The sequence below is a fragment of the Bos mutus genome, chromosome 10 (genome assembly GCF_027580195.1).
Source record: "Bos mutus isolate GX-2022 chromosome 10, NWIPB_WYAK_1.1, whole genome shotgun sequence".
Classification (NCBI taxonomy): domain Eukaryota; kingdom Metazoa; phylum Chordata; class Mammalia; order Artiodactyla; family Bovidae; genus Bos; species Bos mutus.
The window spans coordinates 98,165,518-98,191,177 of record NC_091626.1 but is presented as its reverse complement, the minus strand read 5'-3'; the positions used below and the strand labels follow the sequence as shown (position 1 = coordinate 98,191,177).

Genomic DNA, 25,660 nt, shown 5'->3' with positions numbered 1-25,660 from the left:
CGTGCATATTAAATAGGTTTTGACTTTAACAGACTGGGTACCCCTAGCCTCAGATTATCGGTTAATCTGGAGAGTAAAGAATTAGATGTAACGTGAGGAGGAAATTCCACTTCATTTTTTTAAAAGTTAGAGATGAGGATGTTCTAAGGGATGATAAAATGCCTGTCCCTCATCACACCCAGCAAGGGACTGGGCGCATCCATGACCCTTCCTGAACAGGGAGCCTCATCTGAAATTCTACCTAAATCTCTGAGCACAGGTAACCAGAGCACCAAGACAGAGGACCCTGCTGTGATCAGAGGAGGTAGCCTACAGATGGCAGGAGTGCCTGGGGTGACCAGGAGTGTGTGGACAGTCCACACTTCCGTCATTTCTCCATTATTCTCCTGTCTTCTCGAAACTTTGCCCCATGCCTCAGCTTTCAGAGTTGGGCTGGACCGCCCTGGAGAGGCTGCCCCATCTTTGCACAAACTGGAGCAGCCAGTGTTTCTTAGAGACTCCTTACTATCCCAAAGACTGGAACTCTTTTCCCCAAGAAGCTTTGTCAAACAATTGAGTCTCCTAGGAAATCTTTCTGGAAGAAGCAGAGACAGCAAGGCCCCCATGGCCTTTCAACCTTGGGCAATTCTGTCCAAATGTCACCCCCATCCTTTTAGAAACCCATTAGGGGCTGCGAGCGGCCCACTGGGCCCTGCCACTCCAGGCACAGGTGGCTCCAGTCCCAGCCCCTCACCTACACGTCCTCTCCCCTTTCGCTAGTCCAGGAACGTCCTGTGTGTCCCCCCGAAAAGCCTGCCTGGCCTCTGAGCTCGGAAAGCTCTGTCTGCTCCCTCCCTGCCTCTTGATCTGGCAGGAGGCATGGAAACTTTCGTGGAAAGCACTTGGGCTGACGAATGCTCCCAAGTCAGGACTTTGACTCCAGCCCTGATCAGGCCAGGAGCTCAGGGTGGGGATGGGGGTGGGGAGGTCAGACCCTCCTGCCCGTTTCCCTCCTTGCTCTCTCGGCTGACCATCACCCCTCAGTTCTCCAGTGACCCCAAGTCCTCCACTGGAGAAGTAACTGCATTTCACCCTTTCCCTGGTTTTTGTCCCCCTACCTCCCCATTTCCTCCTGCCCTTCATTGTATATTTTTCTTCCCGGCTTTCCAGTGCCCATCTGCATGGAGTCTGCATGGAGCTCAGTGGGGTTGAAAGTCTAGAGCTTTTTTTTGCTGTTTTGTTTAAGACCTGGTTATGGTTGTGGGATTTTTTTTTTTTTTTTTTTTTGTCAGCTGCCTGTTATATCAATCACGGAGTCGGGATCTATTTATAGGTTGGGAGTACTGTGTCCTTAGTCACAAAGAGACACAGACAGGGGACTGTCAGCTGGTGCTGGAGGAGCTGAGCAACGAGCCATCAGCGACTGGAAACAGCTGAGGGGAGCCCCTTCCCCGCCATCCTGTCCCTTCCCCAGCCCCAAGCATGTAAGTACCGGACTCTTCCTACCCTCTGCCCCCGACTCTGCCCTGGACCTTTCGGTCCTTTGCCCCACACCACGCTGCTTTCTTCTCTCTCTCTCTCTCCCTCTGTCTTTTTTATGGACGAAAATATCTTTCCCCTTGCCTGCTCTCTCTCATCCTGGATCTCGGCACCCTTGAGCATCTCTGGGTGACCCAGAGGAAAATGTTGCTTCTCGCAGACTTGTCCTGGGAAGGTCAGAGGGACCCAGAAGGGTGGGGAGGGACAGTTACACAAACTCATTTAGAAATCAGTAGGTCAGTCCTCTTTTAGTTTTTTTATTTGTTTTCACTGAGAAAAAGTAAGTAAATCAAAAGGGCAAGGGAAAGTTTACATGCGACTCCGCGGGGTGGTTATGTCTCCCAGCGTGAAAACTTTCATTTGCTTGGCAGCTCCGGCTCTGGGTGAGCTGGGAAGGTTACAGAGCAAAGATCCAGTTCACACAGGACAGGTGATGATGGAGGGCTCCCAGCAGACTCGGCACAGCCCGGGAGCTTCCTGGTTCAGGGAGGGAATCGTGACAGTCCCGATAGCCAGCTTTTCTATAGCGCCTTAAAGGAAAATGACTTTTCTTTTTTTTGCGCGGAGTTTGCTTTGAGAAGTTGGGATGAGAGCTGACACTTTGTCTTGCCTTGCGGGCTTTTGTTGGCTCACTCATTTGGTGTGTTTTCTTCATCCTGAAAGGGGAACTGGGGTAGGGGGCTGGGAGTGGAAGAGCATCCGAGAGGACAGAAGCTGGGTGTGGAGTGCCGTGGAGTCGTCGCTCCGCATCCTTCGAGAAGGAAGAAAGTTAATATGAGGGTCCTTGTCAAAGCCATACTTGTTTCAGACAAGCAGAGCACAGCCTCTGTGAGCACGCCGGCAACTCCTAGAGACAGCAGTCCCCAGATACCGTCTGCTGGTCCACACCGCTTAACACGCCACCAGCTTCCTGTGGAACATTGGGGCTTTAGTTTCTGGAAACTGCATAGCGTTAGCTAAAAATGCTGCAGTTGGGGAGATTTTTTTATATATTATGTATGAAGAAATAGAAGCCCTAAATTTGGGGGGGGTGGGGAGTGATGATGCTTAACGTATATGATGTACAACTTTAAAATGCATCCTTTTTTACGAGACAAATAATACCTGAGTTTCTATTTACTAATACAATGCTTCCCATAAGCTACATTGCTAAGCACTACTTCTTGATTTCTTTGGGAAAACAAGGTCCCAACTCATCATCTTTCCAATAATTTAAAGGCAGTAAACAAAATAGATATGTCTGGACTGTTTTGATTAAAAACAAAATCATTTTAGCAGCAAAACTGACTTGAAGAAAGTTAAATAATATGGATGCCCACATATATTTAGAGAGGCGGTTTGATCTCATTTTTATTTTGACTTTTATGAAACTTTCAGTTTCCTCCTCTTGGTTCTGTATTTTTATCAGTGTTTACTTAAGATTATTAATGCCTTTAATCCATTCATTTATTATTTTGGAGGACAGAACATGTGAAGTTTACTTTCTAATCTCTTATTCCTTCCTGATCCCCATTAGGATTTGAAAGTAAACTTTATATGTTCACTATATTCACTGCTAGAGAAATTAGAAGAAAGAGTTTTGTGTAAAATCAGAAGAAATGTCATTATTTCAAAACTAGTAGGGAAAGTAAAGTCCCAGAAATAGAGAGGGAAAAAAAAGGAATTGGGCATATTCTATATGTAGCATTATTACTTTTTCTAGTCCACAGACTCTGTTTTGATAAACATATCCTGCAAAGGTTTCCCATAATAATACTGAAGTGGGATTTGGTGGGTGATTGTTAATTAAAGCTCAAGTGAACCAAGTGATTGAGACATTGCATTCAGAAACCTCAGCAGCCAGCTGTTGGCAAAATTGAACTGTTAGGACTGTCTGATCTCAGTGGCTTTTTAGGAAGTGTGAAATTCTCCAAACCTTTTCATACAAGAGCAAGCCGTTCCCTCCCCTCCTCAGCATGCATTCTGGAGCCTGCCGGTCCCTGATTAAATGCAGTGGGGGTGAGTCCCGCGCTCTGAACAAGTCCTGTGTTCTCATTAGCGTTAGTGGTTAAGACGGGAGAATACTTGTTGTCATATATAGACAAGAACTGCTCCTTCCTTTGGCCACCTGTGGATGCTTTTAGGTGAGGTGGGGGCTTGTTTGGCAGTGTGATGGAAGGCCTGGCTTTCTCCCCCAAGTTCAGGATGTGGTTTTGCCCCTCTGGACTTGTGTATAGAGATGCAGGCGCGGAAACTGCAATGCTTTTGCATAAGGCAGCCTCTGATTACTTAGTTTCTGCTTCAATAACAATTAATTTTATGTGGACCAAGCTCCTGTCAAACTCATTTGTTTTTTTTTTTTCTAACTGATTTCTTACATGTAATTGGTCACGGGGCTGTCTGTGACTTCAAGTCTGTAAAATCTCCCCCATTCCATCCTCATCGTTGTTTATTTCTTTGATGTAAATTCACAGTCGCCTGCGTACATGCTGTTGTTTTATGCGTGCCCCCCTCCCTCCAGCTCGTAGAAACCCAGCCCCGACCTCTTCCCAAACTGGGGACAGTGGGGCCAGTGAGCAGGTGCTTTGGACTACAGCAGGCTCAGGTGCAAGGCCATCAATCTCGAGGAAGAAGGAATTGCAAATACCTGGAAAGCGCTCCCCTCATTCAAACGATTTCCCCTCCAAATATCCCACAAGTAAAAAATGGCAGCTGGCAGGATTTTTCAACCAAAGACTAAGTACAGCTGTTTCTCCCCATCACTTCACCTCTACAGTGTATCTGTCCATCTTTTTCTTATCTCTATTTTTACATTTCATTATCCTCCTGTGCTCTCTCGCGCTCTCTGTCTCCCCCCTCCCTTCCCTCCCCCTTCTCGCCTTCCCTGAAAAACACATTTCTATCTGGCACAGAAAATAAACTCAGATTGTGGGTAGTTATGTTAATCTAATTCAATCCTCAGCGGGTTAAGAGTGAAATTCTAATAGTGGAGCTGTTGAGGGCTTTTTTGTTAATGGCTTGGGGATTACATTGAGTTAAAGGCTCATTTCCTAATCAAACAGAGAGGGAGAGAGTGACTCCGAATATTTATGAGTCTCCCAGTGAGAATTTAAACATTCAACTCCAAAAGCAGGGTTTCTGCAGGAGGAAAGAGTTAAAACCCCTCAGGGCTGCTGGAGAAAAAAATTAAACCAGTTAAGCCATCAGCATTTCCAGGCTGCTGTACAACTTGGGCAAAGTGGAAGGTGGAGGAGAGAGAGAGAGGGGATCATTTCACAAAGCGAAGATGGAAACCGTGGCAGAAGCTGTGCTGTGTTCAGAAAAAGAGCCCCCCGTAGCAGACACGGATCCTGGGTTCACTGAGGCCCTGGAGGGGCTGTGTGCCTTCAGCTCCCCAAATCAATTCTCTTCCAGTCTGGAGGTGGGCACGTGGAGACAGGAGAATGGCTCAATTTACAGGCAGCAGGAGAGTCCCCCCAGCTGCCTGGTGGAGCTGGTGGAGAGGGTCTCCCCCACTTTGGCCCTGTCTCTGAAATGCAGAGGGCGGGCTTCCCCCTCAAGAGCAAATTCGCACCCCCACTGGCTTCCCCTTTGCCCCGTGATCAGTCTGAGTCCCTCAGCTCCAGGCACTGCACACCAGGACCTCAAAACCCATCTGGTTCACTGTGCCTAGGAGAAAGCAGGTGGAAAACTCCCATCTCCAGCCAGAGAAGGCATGGAGCAATTTGGCCAAGGTCAAGCAAGGTCAAGGCCAAACTGAGGTCAGGAGTCTAAGTTCCGGGCAAGTGTACAGTAGAGGAGAGGGGAATGCTGGAGCCATATGGCTCCCCTGGACTGTAGTCCCCTTCTCCAGCTTTGGGGATAAGGGCAGGAATCCCTGATACTGGAGGATTCTGAGTGCTCTGTACACTTGGCATTTTTTCTCCACCAATCAAGTGAGCAGTTTCTAGTCCTTTCACTTGGCTCTTTTCCACTGCTCCATGAAGTCAGCAGAGGCTCCAAAAGCTGCCTTTCTGTCCACAGGGTCCTCTGGCCTTTTGTTTCCCTCTGACCTGGCCACCGTCCTTTCTCTTCATGTTTCTTAGTGGCCGTGAGCCCTCGGGTCAAGGTGGACTTGTAACGCATCCACACCAGCTCTTCTGTGAAGTCTTCCTTACCTGGTTGGCATCTTCCTCTTCTTGGGGCCCCAGTTGATGTCCCGCCATCATTTCATTCACCCCCACAGGAGGACTGCTCCTGTCGGTCGCCCTCACTGCATCAGGAACCCCCTAAATGTAGGGACCACATAACATTCCTCTCTGTAAGCCCAGCTCACTGTCGATCATTCCTGTCCTCCTGCCCTGACAAGTGCCTCGGTGGACGGCACAGAGCTGTGGTTAATAGCATACATTCTGAGTCAGACAGCCAGAGTTCAAGTTCCAACGTTACCTTTTCTCAGCTGTGAGACTTGAGCTACTTAATCTCTTAAGGTCTCCATTTTCTCATCTGTTAAATGGGGGTAATTATAGAACCGGTGAAGAACCTGCCTGCCAGTGCAGGAGACTAAGATACTCAGGTTCTGTCCCTGGGTTGGGAAGATCCCCTGGAGGAGGGAGTGACTACCGACTCCAGTATTCTTGCCTGGAGAATCCCATGGACAGAGGAGCCTGGCAGGCTCATGGACCATAGGGTCGCAAAGAGTCAGACACGATTGAAGCGACTTAGCATGCACGCACACATAGAACCTACCCCATAGAATTGTTGGGAAGATGACATGCATGTGGAATGTTAGCCTTTTACCCAGTAAGTCTTGGCCATTTTATTTGCTCAGCACAGACCAGTCACTTCTGCCCACACCTTGTCACACCACTAAAAACAGGCCCCTATGCCTCCCACTAAGGCATATCTTGGCTTGGACTGCCATGACAAAACACCACAGATGGTGGCTTCAGCAATAGAAATTAATTTTCTTGCAGTTCTGGAGGCTGGTCCAAGATCAGGATGCCAGCATGGTCAGGTCCCAGGGAGGAACCTTCTCCTGGTGGACTGTCTTCTTGCCGTGTCCTCATATGGAGGTGAGAGTGAGAGCTCCGCTTTCTTCCTCTTCTCAAAAGGACACTAATCCCATCAATGGGGCTCCACCCTCATGACCTCATCTAACCCTAGTTACCTCCTGAAGGTCCCACCTCCAAATACCATCACATTGGGAACAAGGGCTCCGGCACATGAATCTGGGTGGGGACTCATTCAGTCCGTAACAGGCTGTTTTCCCTGAGTTTTGGTGAGCAGAGTCTGGTGTCAGCAAGACTTCCAGCTTCACCCTCCAGCGAGCTATTCCAACTGGAAATCAGAGTTCAAGGCACATTGGGAACATACCCTGCCTCACCCTGGAAGGAACCTGGGGCTTTAAACCATGGTCAAGAGCAGAGCGTGGGAGGGCTGGACCACAGTCCTAAGTCCGGGAATAAGGCCTGACTCTTCTGCTCTGTAGGGTCAGAATTTGGTCAACTCTCTTGGCCCCACTCACATTCCAATGAGCAGCTTTTGTTCTTGGCTCTCCAAGTCTCTCCTGCACCTTCTCCATCCTGTATTCTCACATGGCAGTTCAGGCTCGACCCCCAGAGCAGGGCAGAGCAATCCCAGCTGTGAAGCCCACCGGGCTGTGTTTTCTAGGCAGCAGCCGCCTGCTCGGTCCTTTCTCTCAACAGGGTCACTTGACCAGTGAATCCAAAGGCCACGTGGGCCTCACCCCTGAGGTGTCCTCTCCTGGGCCGCACCCAGTGCCGATGCCCTTGACCCTCCCTGTGTGTCTTTGCAGAGACTATGCCTCAAGGCAGTGAGCCCTCCTCTTTTTCTTCCCCCACTGATCAGGGGATCGGAGTAGGAATGCGGTGCCACCCATGTTCCTCTCCCTGCCTCCTCTCTGCTCTCCTAAAATTGTCACAGCCTCCCTTTTGCCTCCTTGCTATCAGCTTTTGAGGCCCCAGTGCCAAGCGCAATGCATGACGCACAGCGTGTGCTCAATGAATGCATGTGACGTGACTTGCACGGAGTCTCTCCTCACAAGGGGGCCCTCCCATCCTTCCATCATGGGAGCAGGAAGTGACTTCAAGCTATGAATGTTCAGCTGCCTTAACTACATCAGCTCATGACCTGTTGACTATGGTCTTGCCCCCACCCTTCTCTGTTGCTCTTCACGTTCCTCCATCCAGGAAAAACAAAAGAGAGCAAGAGAGAGAATGAGCTGTGTCTTTTATGCACATGTGGACAAATCTTCGCTAGAATTTCATGCTGTTTAGTAAAGAAGCTTTGTCTAAGTTGATGTCAGATTTAATTGCTAAACTGGTATCTCTCCTGTGACGGTTTCCCTCCCCACTCCCTTTCTGGTTGGTACCTGCTTCCTCTGGCTGTTCTGCGTGGGGCCCCGCGTCCCTCTCCTTTGCTTTAACCACGCTGGTCCCAGGCGATGCACATGAGAGGGAGACCCTCCTTCTGAAGTGTTCCAGAGTGTCTGCTTCCATTAGCACAGAAAGGCTTTGGAAAGGTGGCAACTGGGGAACATCATCTTCGATACTGGATTCTTCCCAGAACAGCGTTTGTGCTCTCTGGGAAGACTGGGGAGGAAAAACTCAGGCTGCCAAGGGTTAAATGAGAACAGTGAAAAGTCTAGGCATCTCTCGGGGACTGGTTGCTGGCTGAGACAATTGATTAGCTTGGCTTAGTGATCTTTCTAGCAATATTCAGGAGTGAAATTATTGCTGACTAGGCTGTGTGTGTGTGTGTGTGTGTGTGTGTGTGTGTGTTAGGGTTCACGGCTGTGAGGGGAGTAGCATATGATCTGAGAAAGCAATGTTAGGAATTGTTTGCTCCATAATGAGTCTCAGGAAGAGACCTGTCACCCCACGTGTATCTGCAATTGTCTTAGAACTCTGTGTGGGTACAAGTCAGCTGGAAGGGCAGACTGAGTGGTGCACAGAACCTCCTGTTCGCTTTCTTTTCAACTTCCTGTGACATTAGAATTACTCTGAAATCAAAGTTATTAATTAAAAACCAAGAGTTCCCTGGCAGTCCAGCAGTTCAGACTCCAAGCTTCCCCTGCCAGGGCCGAGTTCGATCCCTAGTTGGGGGACTAAGATGTGGCATGCTGTGTGGCATGGCCCAAAAAAATGTTAAAAACCGAAGTCAACGGGAGGAAGTCCACTGTGGAGGGTTGCTTCCGTCTGTGTCTCTAGTGGATGGAGGTAGCAGCCAAGTACCCCGGGCAGAGGCAGGTGCCAGGTGGGTTCAGTCCAGTTCACCCCCAGGTCAGTGATAATTAAGGTGCACAGGGCCTCAGTTCCCTACATCATAACTTGAAGGAATGGACAAGATCTCTTAGGCCCTCCAGCTCTAAAAGGTTACATTTTAAAACCATTGCTCATGGTGAACCTGGTTTGTGGTGCTCCTGACGTAACTGATAATTACAGCTCAGCCTGCTCGGGTTCCTTTAAAATAATTAATTAATTTTTGATTGTGCTGAGTCTCCATTGCTGCCAGCGGGCTTTTCTCTAGTTGCGGTGAATAGGGGCTGCTCTCTAGCTGTGGTGCCCGAGCTTCTCCTTGCAGTGGTTTCTCTTGTTGCAGAGCATGAACTCCAGGGTGGGCAGGCTTCAGTAGCTGCAGCACAGGGACCTAGTCACTCTGCGGCATGTGGGATCTTCCCGGACCAGGGATCGAACCCATGTCCCTGCACTGGCAGGCAGATTCGTAACCACTGGGCCACCAGGGAAGTCCCCACCCCATCCTTTAATAGAAAACCCTGGGGTCAGACATGGCTTTTGGGGGGCTCTGTGCCTTTACCAACTCAGTCAGTCCCTACTGTCCAGCATCTTCTAGGCCTGTTTCACTCCTCACCTCCCTCTATCTGTAAGTATACCGGGACAGTGAGCAGGAAACTGGTCAGGCCTTCTTTTTCAAAAACAAGTATATAAACACTGCATTTTAAATTTTGCTTTCAATTTGTCACCACCATGGTTTTATGCCTCTGCGGTCCTGATATCCCTCCCTCACCATCCTTGGCCCCAGAAGTTGCATCCGGGCCCCTCGGCATCTGGAGAAGCCCCAGAAGCCTGCTCTTCAAGGTTTACTCAAATCCTTTGGTGGGAGCACAGTTGAGATTTGGGAAGAGAGTTTCCAAGCACGGTGACCTTGGCAAGTCCCTAACCCCTACCTACCTTCATTCCTTCACCAGCAAAAGGGGCTGAAATCTGGGCTGAGGGCCTCACAAGATTGGTGGGAAACTAGCATAAGATTCAGAGGGCAAAAGAAAAAAGAAAAAGAATCAGAGGGCAAAAGAAAAAAGAAAAAGAATCAGAGGGCAAGCGTTCCTTAAGAAAGGGACGTGCTTACCGTTTTAGACTAGCTCATTCTCCTGCACGGTGAGCTCCATGCAGTGGTTTGGGTGCTGTTAGACAAAACGCGTGCTGGAACCATGTTTCTGGAGCCACGTCCACCTCGTGCCTGCCACAACCTGGACAAGCTTCCCACCTTCTCTACCCCACACTCGGTCTCCTCATCTGTATAATGGGTATGGTAAGAGCACCAGCCTTGTGGAGCTGTTGTAAAGGTTTAAGGAGACCCTTATAAAAGCCCTGGAACAGTGCCTGCTCAATAGCAAATTTGGAAAGCTGTTGTTGAGGGTGATGACATTTTGGTTGTTGTGGTCATCATTTTCTGGGTCCTGTGCAGAAAAGGTCAAGAGGGTGGAAACTTCCAAAGTCCCTACATTCCTCCCAACCCCTGCCCAAGCTGCTTACAAATGCAGCAGAAGATGCTACTCTAGAGGTGTTTTGAATACATCCCTGCTAAGTCATTTCAGTCGTATCTGACTCTGTGCGACCCCATAGAGCCTGTGCAGCCCACCAGGCTCCCCCGTCCCTGGGATTCTCCAGGCAAGAACACTGGAGTGGGTTGCCATTTCCTTCTCCAATGCATGAAAGTGAAAAGTGAAAGTGAAGTCGCTCAGTCGTGTCCGACTCTTAGCGACCTCATGGACTGCAGCCTACCAGGCTGCACCGTCCATGGGATTTTCCAGGCAAGAGTACTGGCGTGGGGTGCCATTGCCTTCTCCTTAATACATCCCTGGCCCCCGCAATTCCCTGCATGGTCATATCCCATAATCAAGTCGGCGTCCTCCCAGTGTCTGCTTGGGCCTCGGTGTGGTCTGGCCAAATGTGTTCTCCCTCATGGAAATCTGTTCTCCATGGCCTAGCACAGATGGCTGCTGAAGTCCAGGTGTGAGACTGGAATGGTTTAGATGGGTTTTCTTTCTTTTCGGCTACACCAGGTTGAGTTGTAGCTCACAGGATCTTCATTGCAGCCTGCGGGCTCTTAGTTGCAGCATGTGGCCGTCATTATGGGTGTGGGATCTAGTTCCCTCACCAGGGGTCGAACCCAGGCCCCTGCACTGGGAGCGTGGAGTCTTAACCACGGGACCACCAGGGATGTCTCTGAGATGGGTTGTCTGGTGTGTCCAGGAGTGCAGTGGTGTCACTGGAGTGTGTTTCTGCACAGAGACAATTCCTTCTCTTGTACAACGTAACGGAGTGGGGAGAGCTTATTTTCCACATATTTGATGGTGCATATTTAGGGAGTGCTTAGCGAGGAAAGAAAAATGGGAAGAGAGAAGAGTAATTTCTGATGTCTCCAAGGGGGCCCAATTGGTACATTTCAAGGGACTTGTAGAAGCGACATCACGTAATCTTAGGGGAAATTTCCAAATCCAGACTTGCGACCGGCCTGTGTGCTCGTGCGCATGTGTGCTCATTAAGGGTATTGTGGTCAGTCAGCCATGACTCTCTTCTTTCCCCATCTCAGGCTGAGAGTAATCTTAAAGGAACATGTAATTACTATTTACTCCAGGGCACTCAATTGAGAACACCCTCATGTAATGACTCTTGAGTTAATTCTGCCTTCGGATGCCCATCTGCTGTTGCTCCTCTGGAAGTCAGTGGGAACCAAGCACCACGTGGAAAAGGATCAGGAGATGGATATTGGTCCCTGCAAGTTCAAGGTCTGCTCTTGAACAACAGAGACAGGGTGGTGGCTTCTTTCTCGTCAGAATGTTCCCTTGGCTCTGTGCCCTTAGGGTCAGAAGCAACTACTGGGTTAATCTAATGGGCCATCTTAGTGTATTTGAAGAGTCAGCAGCGTTGATAAAAGAGAAGCATTCAGGAGAATTCTAGAGATAGGATTGTAGCATTTATAAAAAGTTGAAAACATGCAAAGATGCTGTACCTCAGCATTTGAGGGAGGGGGTGGTGAATTTGCCTGATTACTGAAAGTGGGGAGTGGGGGCAGAGGGAAGCCAGGTGGATGCATTATAACAAGACTTGTGGAATCCATCTGCTAAAAATATCAGATTGATATAGTACCTTGAAATGTGACACTCTACCGATGATGCGGCTGGACACTGTTGTGGAGACTACCAAACCGTTTATGGAAATGAAACTGATTTGTGTGGCAGCATATGGAGCAAGCTCTTACATTTTTTCCTCAGAAGCCACTGTCCTGCTCCCAGCTCTGCCACTGCCTGATGACTTTGTACAAGCTGCTTGGGTTCTCTCTGCCTCTGTTTCTTTTCATGTAAAAGGAATGGGTGGACTGGCTCACCTCCAAGTGCCCGCTTGGGTGTGTGGCTCCAAACCTCCCCTGTGCCCCGCCCAGGCAGTGGTCATCCTGAACCACAGCTGTCTGTGTGGTGGTTTCCCATTCAGCATGAAGGCTCCGTGGGCAGGGACTGCTGGTGCTATAACCCAGCACTACCTGGACATGACAAGCACCCACCTTGCCTTTGAAGGTACTAACGAAAGAACTGGCACAAGTGAGTGCCCACGCCCCCAACCCGAGTATCGACTTGGCTGCTTCCAGAAATGCCACAGGCCTGGCTGATGGTTCCCCATGGCTTAAATTTCTCCCCTCTGTGTTCTCCCTCATTGGTCAGGGGTGGTGGTTCGTGCCTCCGTGGTGTGAACTGGAAAATCTTTTAGCAACATATAAATTGAGCTGCCGGAGAAGGCAATGGCACCTCACTCCAGTACTGTTGCCTGGAAAATCCCATGGATGGAGGAGCCTGGTAGGCTGCAGTCCATGAGGTCGCTAAGAGTCGGACACAACTGAGCGGCTTCACTTTCACTTTTCACTTTCATGCATTGGAGAAGGAAATGGCAACCCACTCCAGTGTTCTTACCTTGAGAATCCCAGGGATGGGGGAGCCTGGTGGGCTGATGTCTATGGGGTCACACAGAGTCGGACACGACTGAAGTGACTTAGCAGCAGCAGAAGCAAATTGAGCTGCTGAAAACCAACCCACTGAAAACACCTTTTAGGAATGACATGATTTCCCAACTGCTGTACCTACTTCTTTGTATGACCATTTTGCTGTCTGCTTCTGTTCTTTTTTTTCCCCTCTCTCCCTCATAGTCTATTAATTTAAAAATATTAAACTTGGAGACTTGCTAAATAAAGAGACCTCAGAGCACAAAATATCCCTTATCCATTTTCTGGGTCCCTATGTGCTTCCTTATGCAGATATTTTTTTCTTATTTTTTTAACTAAATGGCCTTGATTTTATCATTAATCTCTGTGTGACAATTCTTTTTCTCTAACGTATTTCTAAAATAGTCTCCCGTAAGTCCCCAACTCTACTTCCATTGATCCCTTGTGCCCCTTTCACTTCTGTCTTTGCCGTTTCATGAAACTTATGAAGTGATTCCTTTATAAGCTGGACCCTTGATCTCAGGCCCCTTTCCGAGTCCTCCACCAAAATCTCCCAGAAGGACGGTTCTGACAATTGGACTTCCGCAGCTCAGGTGGTCTTGGGTTGCTGTCATTTCCATACTGAGCCTGGGGACATGCTTTGTTCTCTATCCCCTAAAACCTCATATTTTCTTTAACCAGCAGTTTTCCCATTGCACATGAACCACATTACGAATTTAAAGCCTTAAAAAAATCTTCAGCATCATTCTTTTGCTCCATGTTGTGAAGGGTTCCATTTTTTTTCCTGACAATAATCTCATCGAATGTTAACAGTACCATTACCTAGAACCTAAATATGACATTTCCTTAAAACATTCCTTTACAGTTTCCTTGTATTGTTGTTTACTGCTTGCTTCGTTTTTTGACTTTTCCACATGTTCTGTCTCTGCAACTACTCTTCAGAGTATGGGAGAAGGAAAGGTCTTTATCAAGGGCCTGGTATATGCCGGAAACTTTACAGAGCTTATCTTACTTTGTCTCTGTAACGACTGAAAGATGTAAGTTTTATCATTATTCCCATTTTACAGAAGAGGAGACAGAGGCACTGAGGACCTTACTTAAGGTGACCCAACTTAAGGGAATAAGTTGTGGGGTCTGATATCACCCTACGTAGTACAACACAGTGCAGGACTAAGTGCAAGCACCCAACCAGAGAAAACCACACCAGTGCCCTGGGGCATCATTTACACCAACAGTGAACTTGGTCCAACATTGTTGAAGTTGTAGTGTTTTTATTTTTTTTCCTGAAATGTGTCAGCTGTGTCCCTTAACAGACCTGACGGAAGAGCCTACAATTCTAGCTCTTCTTCCCCAAGTCCCCGTGTCCTTGTAAATATTACAATGCAGATGCTTCCGTCAAGGGAGACCTCTGCTGATTACCCCTTAGCTCTCCTTTGACACTGCTAACAGTCTTTCCCCTACATCAGTGTTTTAAACCTCTCCGGGGGAACTGGTAACTATATTCGTAACATGTAGACCCAACCTGTGGCTAAAATGGGCAGACTTTCAAGGCTCCCATGATGCAGTGTGCTCTCTCAGAAAGCACATTTTGTTTCTCCTGCTTTATTCTGACTGTTGCTTGCCTGCTCCCCCATCATCTTTCCCATGTCTGCCTTTATATCCTCCCTCCAGCTAGCCCATCAAGAGTGTTTTCACTTTATGTTTCCCGTTTTGTCTTTTTCCCCACCTTGCTCTAGCCACACGTCATCTGTCTTGACTTTGTCTTCCGAGAGCTACATCTACTTTATAAATTTGACACTTGAGCTGCACCCCTCTCCTGACTTCCCGTGGGTTGCTGTTCATCCTTCCCTCTTGTCTGGGCTGCGCCATCTGTAATCCACACTTTTTTTTTTTTTAATTGAGGGAGTGAGATGAGGGAGGAGCGGTCTCTCACCAATGCCAATACCACAGCCTTGGATGTCTGGACTTCCTGCCTAGTCTCCTGTGACCTTTAGCTCCTCTTGATCCACTCATGTGGCTCTGGGATGCTAATCACATTCCAGAGCAGAGTTATAATATCTCCCCACCTTGGGTGGAGTCCAGCGTGTGCTCACTGGCTGAGATAAAGTGTTTATCATTCGCCTGTCCATGAGCTTCCATGGATACAGGTTCATCGGGTTTCTGACTTTCCTCTGGCTTCACTCATCTTTAAGGGATCCTCACAGCCTGCAATCTGCCTTCTGAATACAGTGGGTGGAGGGTGACGGGTGGTCATCTGGGCTTTGCAATGAAATGCTAACGGATGTCTTAGTCGCTGCTATGATTCCCGATGTTTAGCACTTCCCCCTTGTCCCCAGGCCATGGTGTCATCCTGAGAACCTCCACTGAAGTTGCTTAGACAAGCCAGTACAGAATTTCTCTGAAGTACTTGCTTGCCTTGGGGACTCTGTTTCCCGCCTTGTCTGAGGTTCTTGGGGTCTCCAGCCCTCCATCTGCATTTCAGGAAGAATATGGAAGTTCTGTGTGTGTTGGGAAGGGAGCTGCTTGTTTGACGGGACTATGGTGGTTCTTGGTGGAGGCCACTGAGTCCCCAGCTGCGTCAGACAAGGTGTTAGTGTGAACTGCAGAATCTGCTGGTCTCCTGAATCATGGCCTTGACCCAGGCTCTGCTTCCCCGATAAGAGTGACACAGAGAACACCAGTAGTGCTGTCTCCTACCTCTGGGGCCTTTGCAGATCCAAGGCCAGCATTTTCCCCAGATTGGGTGAGTCTTTTGCTTAAACTGTCGCCTCTTCATCTGACGGGTGTGCAGCTGTCTCTTCTAGATATTTTGGCATTTGCCTTGTTTGTGGTTCCACTCTTAGGGGAACCACAGTGAAACCACTCATCCTGGCCAGGCACCACAGTGACCATCAGCAGGAGTTATTTTACAACAGGAGCACTTGGTAAAGAAGATGGAACTAATAGGCCACCACCAACCGGGAGAATTTGGGGAAGGTCAAAAGGAGACACCACATGTCCCACCGCCTCCCAGAACCCTTCCCGCTGGCATCCAACTTGGCGGAGCAATGTGTGCACCACCAGGAAGGACCCTGCGTCAGAGTGATTGTCCAGAGAAAACCCGACAACAAATCCCCTCACCATAAAACCCAGGACTACGAGCCACGTAGCAGAGCAGTTCTCCTGGGCTCCCTTACTCTGCTGCTCTCTGCCCACGTCCCTTCCCCAGAAAGTCTGTTGCTGTGTGAGCACGTGTGTCTCCTCGGACAATGCATTTCTGACTGTTAGACAAGAGCCTGCAGAGTCCCCCTTCCTGCAACACCACCATCACCCTGGCTGTTTGGGGAAGACTCCTCAGAGGTGGGGGAGGAGAGTGTCTTTGGTCAGTGTCCCTAGAAGCAGAGCCTGAAATGGAAATTCCAGGCAAGAGTTGTATTGAGAGGGTGCTGCCTGGAGACATCTGTAAGGGAGTGAGGAAAGGAGGGCTGGGGAGGGACTGAGTAAGGGTGTAAATTCAGCTGAGATCTAGCTTCAGCCCGACTCCATGGGGAGCTCTGGAGCATGAATTACACTCCACGGTTGTCCCACCTTGAGGCAAGAGTACTGGCCAGCTGCACCACCATATGAGTCAGTTGTAGGTTGGGAACTGTCCCAAGGTGAGGGAGGAACATCCCAGACCCCCTGGACCAAGAAGGCTCCCACTGGTCAAGGGCAGTTCCCAGGAGAAGGCTGTAGTCCTTAGAAGCTAGAGATGGCCAGGCACACCAGGGGTGTGGGGGCCAATGGATCTGAGCAGGACACCAGCACCATCTACTACAGAGAGGGGCTATGAGGCAGGGTCCGGTGGGGGCCTCAGTCTCTGCGCCTCCTTGTGGGTCTCTCTGGAATTTGATGGTGGATTTCATCACTACCCAGGAGGAGCCCCAGGAAGAGCCGTTGCAAAGCACCTGGGTGTTGCAGGTTACAAACCCAGGGACTCTGAAGATGCCAAAACCCGGAGCTGCCTTCCAGCTCTTACACGGCTGGTTTTGCTCAGCAAAGGCAGAGGAAGAGGGAATCACTCGCCACCTCCTGCCTGTGGGAGCTGGAAACAGATCCAGAAATATTCTCTTCCTTTTCCACAAAGGATGGCTTCCCTCTAGGTCCCTTGAATGGAATTAAGAGTCTCCTCATAGCAGGGACTTCTGGCCTGTGATATGGCTTGAGCCAAAGGCCAGGATGGGGCATGTAAGCACTACCTGTTACTGTGTGTGTGCTGAGCTCAGTCCCTCAGTCATGTCCGACTCTTTTGCAACCCCGTGGACTATAGCCCACTAGTCTCCTCCGTCCATGGGATTTCTCAGGTGAGAATACTGGAGTGGATTGCCATTTCCTTCTTTAGGCAATCTTCCTGACCCAGGGATCAAACCTGTGTCTCCTGCGTCTCTGGCATTGGCAGGTGTATTCTTCACCCCTGCACCACCTCGGAAGCCCCCTTACCAAGCAGCATACTTATAAACGGCCATACGCCTGGCTCTGTGTGGAGAACGCACGGAAAGAGCAGTTCTCAGATTTTGTTCTTGAGTTCAAAATTTGTTGGAGGGGGCTTGAGAAGGAGGGGGGTCACCTGCATACTTGCACGGGGTTGTAGCCTGTCTGGCTGCCTCAGGGGAGAGACCAGGGGATGTGTAAGGAAAGCAGAAACCTGGGGGTGGAGACCTTGTATGCTGAGGGACCATGCTTAGGGAACGGGGCAGGGTCTTTGTGTATTACCGCATCTGATGGCCACCGCAAACCCTGAAGGACTTGTAACCTCCAACGTGCAGCTGAAGGAACACAGGCTCTCGCATCAGCCTACCTGAGAGCACTGCAGACCTAACAATGGCAAATATGAGTTTCAAATCATCTTTCGTTCCCTCTTTAGTCCACATTATCTCATTACTAAATCAACAGGGCTTGGGTACCCGATTCTGGGGACACTGGGGTCAGGTCCCTGAGGGGTATGCTGGCCCAGCAAGTCCAGGTTCCCCAGCTCATCACAGTCCCCAAGGGCTTGATGCTTCTCCTCCATGAGCGCCTCTGCCCTCCTCTCATCCACCCACCGTCATGCACATCCATCCTGCACCTTCCCCGACCCCTCCCCCAGAAGATGCCGAAACACATCTTCTCTGATATTTTCAGACACTTCCACTGCAGAACTGCCCTAATGGTGTAAAGCCCAATCCCGAATGTTCAGCACCCATCGTGGTTCCCACATGGTATCGTGCACGCAGAGCATAAAGATGTTCACGGCTGTGCTCATGGATACAGGCGTTCACTCTGTGTGCCAGCTGTTCAGCCCTTTTGGTCACGCAGCTTGCGGGATCTTAGATCCTCAACCGGGGATTGAACCCAGGCCTCGGTAGTGAAAGCACCGAGTTCTAACCCCTGGACCACCAGGGAATTCCCTGCTCAGCCCTTCCTTACACATCCACCCAGAATGCCACCCACAAGTCTGTCCCCAACATGGTCTGTATTCTGTACTATCAAAACAAAAACAGAACTTCAAGACACAGAGACGCCACTGTGCTGAAGGAACCTACCTGGTAGCCTGATGTCAGCATTGCTGTGGTTCAGTCTCTCAGTCGTGTCTGACTTTCTGCAACCCCATGAACTGCAGCATCCCAGGCTTCGCTGTCCTTCACTATCTCCCCGAGCTTGCTCAAACTCATGTTCATTGAGTCCATAATACCATCCAACCATCACATCCTCTGTTATCCCCTTCTCCTCCTACGCTTGATGTTTCCCAGCATCAGGGTCTTCCTACCAGATGGCCAAAGTATCAGAGATACAGCTTCAGCATCAGTCTTTCCAATGAATATCCAGGGTTGATTTCCTTTAGGATTGACTGATTTCATCTGCTTGCTGTCCAAGGGACTCTCAAGAATCTTCACCAGCACCACAATTCAAAAGCATCTTTTCTTCGGTGCTCAGCCTTCTTTATGGTCCAGCTCTTATATCTGTACATGACTACTGGAAAAACCATAACTTTGACTATACGGACCTTTGTCTGCAAAGTGATGTCTGTGCTACTTCATATGTTGTTTAGGTTTTAGACTAGGGCGAACCCAGGCTCCAGGACTGGCTCTGCCTTGTCTTCAGTTCATTGTCTCTGGCAAGTTCACGTGCCTCTTTGCACTTTTTCTCACATGTGCAAAGAGGGTGATCAAGTCCAGTCTTGTGGGGTAGTTGTGAGGATGAAGCGAGGTGAGGCAGGAGGAAGCGTGGGCTCAGGGCTGGGCTTAGGAGCTCTGCCTTCCCCATGGCTCAGCGTCTGAAGTTCTCAGACCATGAGTTCCATGGGAATTCCCAGGTGCCACAGTGGTAAAGAATCTGTCTGCAGTCCAAAAGACACAAGAGATTCCAGTTTGATCCCTGGGTCAGGAAGATCCCCTGGAGGAGGGCATGGCAACCCACTCCAGTATTTTTGCCTGGAGAATCCCATGGACAGAGGAGGCTGTTGGGCTACAGTCCATGGGGTAGCAGAGAGTCAGACACGACTGAGCGACTGAGCATGCACACACACGCGAGTACCATAAGGTTTTCCTAGACACAAACCCGCCGGGGTTGGGGGAGGCTCAGTGACAACAGCATTAGTCTAGTCTGAACTCCTGCTGACTCCAGAAGGTGATCACAGATGCGGGAAGAGAGTGGGAATGAGGTTTGCTTTGGAAGACGTCGCCAAGGGATCCCTTGAGCCTCCTCCTCCTTCAGGACCCCATGACACATTGCAAAGGCCACACAGGTTTCATCCCTGGCTGGGCCAGGCACCGAGTGGAGAAGAAAGCACCTTCCTGCCAGCAGCTCTTCCCAGAGCCTGGCACGTTTGCTTCCCTGGGTAGATGGAGGGCTTTGGGGTCCACAGCCACCATCTGCTGGAGTCACTGTGCTGGGGTGGTCTCCAGGACCCCAGCCCCAGCTTTTGGCAGTTGCCTGGGCTGAGTGACCTCACAGCTGTGCCTTCAGCCCATCGGGGGCTTATGTTTCTATATCTCTTGGGGGCCTATCTGGGTTGCCTGGCAGAAGGCCCACTGTCTTTCAATACCAGAGGCTCACATTGCCCAGCCTGTGCCAGCATTTGGTGAAGGATCCTCAACCGGAAGGCCCTCTCACACCCCTGTCTGCCTGCGTGTCCCACCGGGGCACAGACCCCAGGTCAAGCGGGGGCTCTACCAGCTTTTTCATTTCTCTCTGACAGCTCTGCGTGCATGTATGCTCAGTTGCTCAGTCATGTCTGACTCTTTGTGATCCCATGGACTGTAGCCTGCCAGGCTCCTCTGTCCCTGGAATTTTCCAGGCAAGAAAACTGGAGTGAGTTGCCATTTCCTTCTCCCGGGGATCTTCCCTGCCTAGGGGTTGAACCCACATCTCCTGCATTGGCAGGCAGATTCTTTACCACTGAGCCGCCCGAGAAAGCCCCTGACAGGTCTAGAAACTCCTTAAAGAAGATATCCATTCACACATTAGCCAAAGGGGATAATGGTATAGCTGACTCTAAAAGCAGAGATATGTGATAAATTGTACTGAAAGGATATTGACACTAATCTAGGGATGAGTTTTTTCTACCCTGACTGCATGTATAAGTTTATAGCTTGTGATGATGATGGGGAAGGGAGCAAGAGGAGGGAAGGGAGCAAGAGGAAGAAAGGGAGGAAGAGGCAGTCCCCTTACTAAGCGAGCACACACTGTGCTTGGTGCTCCAGTGTCCTGGCGTTCCTTCTCAAACTCAGCAACCCTAGGAAGCAGGCACTACAATGCCCCCATTGTACAGATGAGAACGGTGAGGCCCAGAGGAGTTAAACCAACGATCCTAAGCCACACAGCTGCTGAGTGGCAGCCACAGGAGTTGAGGCTAGTCTCTCTCTCTAACATGTATGCTTTCTTTTTTTTTTTTTTGCATACTTTTATATACATTTCAATATTTGAACCACAAGTGTATATATAATATTTAAAAATTTTAAAAAGTAAGTGGTTGATAGTCTATGTTGCACTTTTCTTGCTTTGTTTTGTTTTCCAGCTTTTTTCTTTATTATAACATGTATATAATGTAAGATTTATCATCTTAACCATCTTTAAGTGATATTTTAAGCTCATTCACGTTGTGCAACTCTCATCACTATCTATCTCCAGAACTCTTCTCATCTTGTGAAACTGAAACTCTGTGGCCATTAAACAATACTTCCCATCCCCGTTCACCTCAGCCCCTGGCAATAATGGTTCTATTTTCTGTCTCCATGATGAAGACCGCCTTGATTACTTTACATAAGCAGAATCATACAGTATTTGTCTTTTTGTGACTGACTTATTCCACTAGCATAATGTCCTCCAGGCTCATCCATATTGTAGGATAAAGTAGAATTTCCTTCTTTTTTTTAAAGGCTGAATAGTATTCCATCGTGAAAGACAGGGAGGTCTGGCATGCTGCAGTCCATGAAGTGGCAAAGAGTCCGACACGGATCAACAACAACAAAGTGTTCCACTGTGTGTGTGCTGCTGCTAAGTCGCTTCAGTCGTGTCCGACTCTGTGAGACCTCATAGACCGCAGCCCACCAGGCTCCCCCGTCCCTGGGATTCTCCAGGCAAGAACACTGGAGTGGGTTGCCATTTCCTATACCACTAATTGTTTAGCTCTTCCTCTGCCAGTGGACACTCGGGCTGTTTCTACATTATTTAGTAAATAATGCTGCTATGAACAATGGTGTATAGATAACGTTGAGACTCTGCTTTCAATTATTCTGGATTATATGCCCAGAAATTGAATCACCTGATTGTATGGTAACCCTATTATTAATGTTCTGGGGAACTGCCATACTGTTTCCACAGTGACTGTGTGATATTACATTCTCACGAACAGTGCACAAAGGTTCTAATTTCTCCACATCCTCATCAACGCTTAATTTTTTCCATTTTTTAAATTTGTTTATTTGGGGGTTTTTTGACAGTAGCCGTCCTAATGGATGTGAGGTGTTATTTCATTGTGTTTTTGCCTTGTGTTTCCCTAAAGAGTAGGGATGATGGTCTTTCCACGTGCGTATTGGCCATTTGTACACCTTCTTTGGAGAAATAGCTAATCAAGTTCTTTGCCTATTTTTTAATTGTGTTGTTTAGGGCTTTTTGCTGTTGAGTTTTGAGTTCTCTATGTATTCTGGTTATTAATCCCTTATCAAATATATGATTTGCAAACACTTTTTCCCATTTGGTAGGTTGCCTTTTCACCCTGTTGATGGAGTCCTTTGGTTTTTTAAAATGATTATTAGTATTTTATATATTTATTTTGACTGTGCTGCCTCTTCATTGCTGCGTGGGCTTTTCTCTAGTTGTGGCAAGTGGGGGGCTATTCTTTAGTTGCAGTGTGAAGGTGCCTCATTGCGGTGGCTTCTGTTCTGCAGAACATGGGCTCTAGGGTGTGAAGGCTTCAGTAGCTGGGGCTCCTGGGCTCTAGAGCACAGGCTCAATAGTTGTGGTGCGCTGGCCAAGTTGCTCTGCAGCATGTGGCATCTTCCCAGATCAGGGATCGAACCCGTGTCTCCTGTATTGGCAGGCAGAGTCTTTGCCACTGAGCCACCAGGGAAGCCCCTGACGATGTCCTTTCATGCACGGAAGTTTTTAATCTTTATGAATTCCAATTTGTCTTTTTTCCCCCCATTTGTCCCATTTGTGCCTTTGGTGTCATATTCAAGAAATCATTGCATATCTATTGTAATGAGGCTTTGCCTATGTTTTCTTCTAAGAGTCTTATAGTTTTAGGTCTTACATTTAGGTCTTCAGGTGAATTTTTGTGTTCGGTGTTGGCTAAGGGTCTGACTTCCTTCTTTTGCATGTGGATATCCAGTTTTCCCAGCACCGTTTGTTGAAGACTATTTCCTTATTGAATGGTCTTGACACCCTCATTGAAAGTCATTTGGCCATATCTGCCAGGATTTATTTCTGGTAACACTTACACTTCTAACTGCCTTTCTTACACAGCGGCTCAACACTGCACTGCTTAGTGGAATTATGGAATATCAAAGCTGTAGGAGACCCAAACGAGTAACGAATACGTCCCCATTCTGTAGACGGGAAAACTGAGGCCAGTGCTCAGGACTGTCAGTCCAGGGCTCACGCCGATGCAGGACTTTGTGATGATCCTCATCTCCTGGGGACAGCAGAGGGGTTACTGAGACACTTCTCACGCATCTTCACCAGTGCTCCAAATGCACTCCTGTGTTTTAGGAATCAGAAGTGTAGTATTGGCTCAGCAGTACGATGTGCTGCTGGAAGGCCACTGAACCCCCCCCAACCTCCGAGTCGGGGTCCACAACCACCATCTCTGGAAGACTTTGGATGATACTCCTAATCCAGGCACAAGAGCAGCAGGCAGCCTAAAAAAGTGTGGGTGTCTGCAAACCCCACCGTGGCTAGGGCCCCCCTGGGCCCTCAGCACACCTCCTAGGCCCTGCCCTCACCTGCACCTCCCTCCTGCCCTTCGCTGCCCTTCAGCCCCAGGCGCTAGCTCTGCTGAAGCACTCTATTTTCCTGAACGCGGGCCAGGCTGGGTGGCACTCCTGTGTCCCATGTCCCGGCTCCCACAGACACATTTACGACTGTTTATCCCCTTCTCAGAGAAGACTTCTCTCACATTCCCTCTCCTAGATGTCACCTCTAGGGACCGGGTCATCCTGGACCCTGAACCCCCTTCTACAGTCTCCCGGGAAACTTACAGCTACTTGTCTTCCTGCCAAAGCTGAGATCTCTTAAAACTGTGTTATAAACATTTAAAAGAATGTCCTAAGGCGATGTGTGTGTGTGTGTGTGGAATCCTCAGTGCACACAATTGTTACTCAAAACACTTTTGTGAGTCCAGTTCAGAGAGACAGCAATGACTGAAAAGTCATGTTGTGAAGGGAACTGTCTGCTCAGCATAGCTGGAGAGAGTTGGGAGTTTCTTATTCAGCGCCTGTAGACTCAGTCGCTCAGTCGTGTCCCCATGACCCACCAGGCTCCTCTGTCCATGGGATTTTTCCCCAGCAAGAATACTGAAGTAGGATGCCCTGCCATCCTCCAGGGGATCTTCCCAAGCCAAGGATCGAACTCACATCTCCTTGCTTAGGCAAGTGGATTCTTTACCACTGAGCTCCCTAGGGATTCCTCCTCAGATAGCCAGAAAAAAAAAAAAACATCTGGCTGTCTGTTTGGCCACCAGGCCCCACTAACTCCAGTGTTAAATTGGATTTTTCATTCTGGGAAAGGGGCCACCGATGGGCTTGTTTTTCCCAGGGCCCAGGAAGGAGTGAGGAGAAGGAGGTGGTTGCCGGCTGAAGAGTAAATAATCGACTCAGTCTCAGGTTTAATCCCCCTGTGACCTCATGCCCTTGACTGGCACTGCCACCAGGCCCTCCTGGTGCCAGCAGGTCACCTCCGTGCGCCCCTTCCCCAACCCTGTCCCTCTGCGGGGAGCTGGAGGCGCTGCGCCCTTCCACACCGGCCACGCAGCTGGAAACGGCTGTGCGCAGCACAAACTGTGTCCGGCACCAGCCACGCACTGACCTATGCAAACCCAAGCAGAATTACAGTCGCCTGTAAACAAATTAGCATCCTTTAAAAGGTGAAAAGCTCCATAAAATGTCTGGGCTTTGTTTACGGCTTCGAGGTGGGGGTGACAGAGTCGGGTGGGGAGGTGGGTTAAATTGCTGGGGTGCCCATGTGGCTCGGGCTCTCTCCACCCCACCCCCGGGGTGCGGGGGACGAGCTGACCCCGGTGTTCTCAGGCGCTCGCAGCCCCTGCTTAAATGGCCGCTCAGTCCGTCCCGGTCCTGCCGTTTGTTCCAGCCAGCCCGGGTCCCAGCAGGTGTTCCCTAATTAGCAATCTCTTCATTTCCAATCAAAGCACAAAGCGGCCCCAAAAGCCTGTCTTTATGAGGGAGCCGGCAGCGGCTAGGGATGTGCGGGGGGATAATTGTCTTCGCCAGTGGCGGCAGTAGGCGGCTTGGCTAATTCATTATTGTAATAACTTGGCTCGTCCTTCGGGAGGTGGGGGCAGGGGAGGCAGGGAGGGGACGGAGCGGGGCCGGGGGCGGGGCGGGGTGAGGGTCTGGGGCGAAGGGGTGGGGACCGGAGGAGCCAATGAGCGACGCCCCTGCCCGCGCCAGTCTCCCCCACTGGCTGGGCACCCACTTCCCACGGGCGGGTGCCTGACACCGGCTTGCCAGCCCTCGGGCGGCAGCCACCTCGTGGCAAGGCGTCCGGACTTTCCATGGTGCAGGGAGGGGCCCTGGGTTTCTGAATAGGCTCTGGGCTCTGAGAAGCTTACACTCTATGACCCTCCAGGGCCTGAGGGCTAAGGCCCAGAAATCTTAAGAGTGGGGGCCCCCAGAGGCAGGTGTCTGTCTCCCGGAGGGCCGAACCCCTGCGCCTTGACTGGCATCCAGCCTGGACACGGTGATGGAGGTGGCCACTGAGAATGTCTCCAAAGAACGGCCTTGTACTTCAGTTGGCAGAACCGTGTGGGTGACCACCTAAAGACCCCTCCAAGTCTGCAGGGGCCACACAGGTGGCTGAGTGCGTCCCTGAAGTGAGGCTGAGGGGGCCCCAGGCTGGGGCCACCCCTGCCCTATGTGGGACACTCTCCCTGCCTCGTTTCTCCCGCAGTCAAGCAGGTGCCTGGGAGTCAATGTTTGGAGAGGCCCTCTGTCCCCTGGCGGCTGTGGGTCCTCAGTCAGGTGCGGTAGTCAGGTGACTCTGTGAGGCATTCGGAATTCCAGCTAAGCTTCCATCTGAAACCAAATACAGGAGAGGCAGGAGTGGAGGTGGGGGGTGGGGGGTGTCCCCAGTGGGGGAAACAGCAGGAGCAAAGGCACAGAGTGAATTCCAGGACTGGGGGAGCGAGAAGAGGCTGGTCCTGTGGGATGGGGGTGGGTGAGGGGGCAGGCCGAGGGCACACGGGAGATTCTGG

The 25,660-nt window shown here is 49.8% G+C and overlaps 1 protein-coding gene across 1 annotated transcript in view; it reads left to right on the top strand.

Moving 5' to 3' along the window:
• Positions 1 to 1,333: 1,333 nt before the first annotated feature.
• Positions 1,334 to 25,660, top strand: part of ESRRB (estrogen related receptor beta) — a 182,301-nt gene continuing 157,974 nt past the window's right edge. Inside the window, exon 1 of the mRNA XM_070378460.1 lies at positions 1,334 to 1,463. Within this exon, the coding sequence (XP_070234561.1) occupies positions 1,462 to 1,463 (2 nt within the window). The 5' untranslated portion in view covers positions 1,334 to 1,461. The remainder of the gene's footprint in view (positions 1,464 to 25,660) is intronic.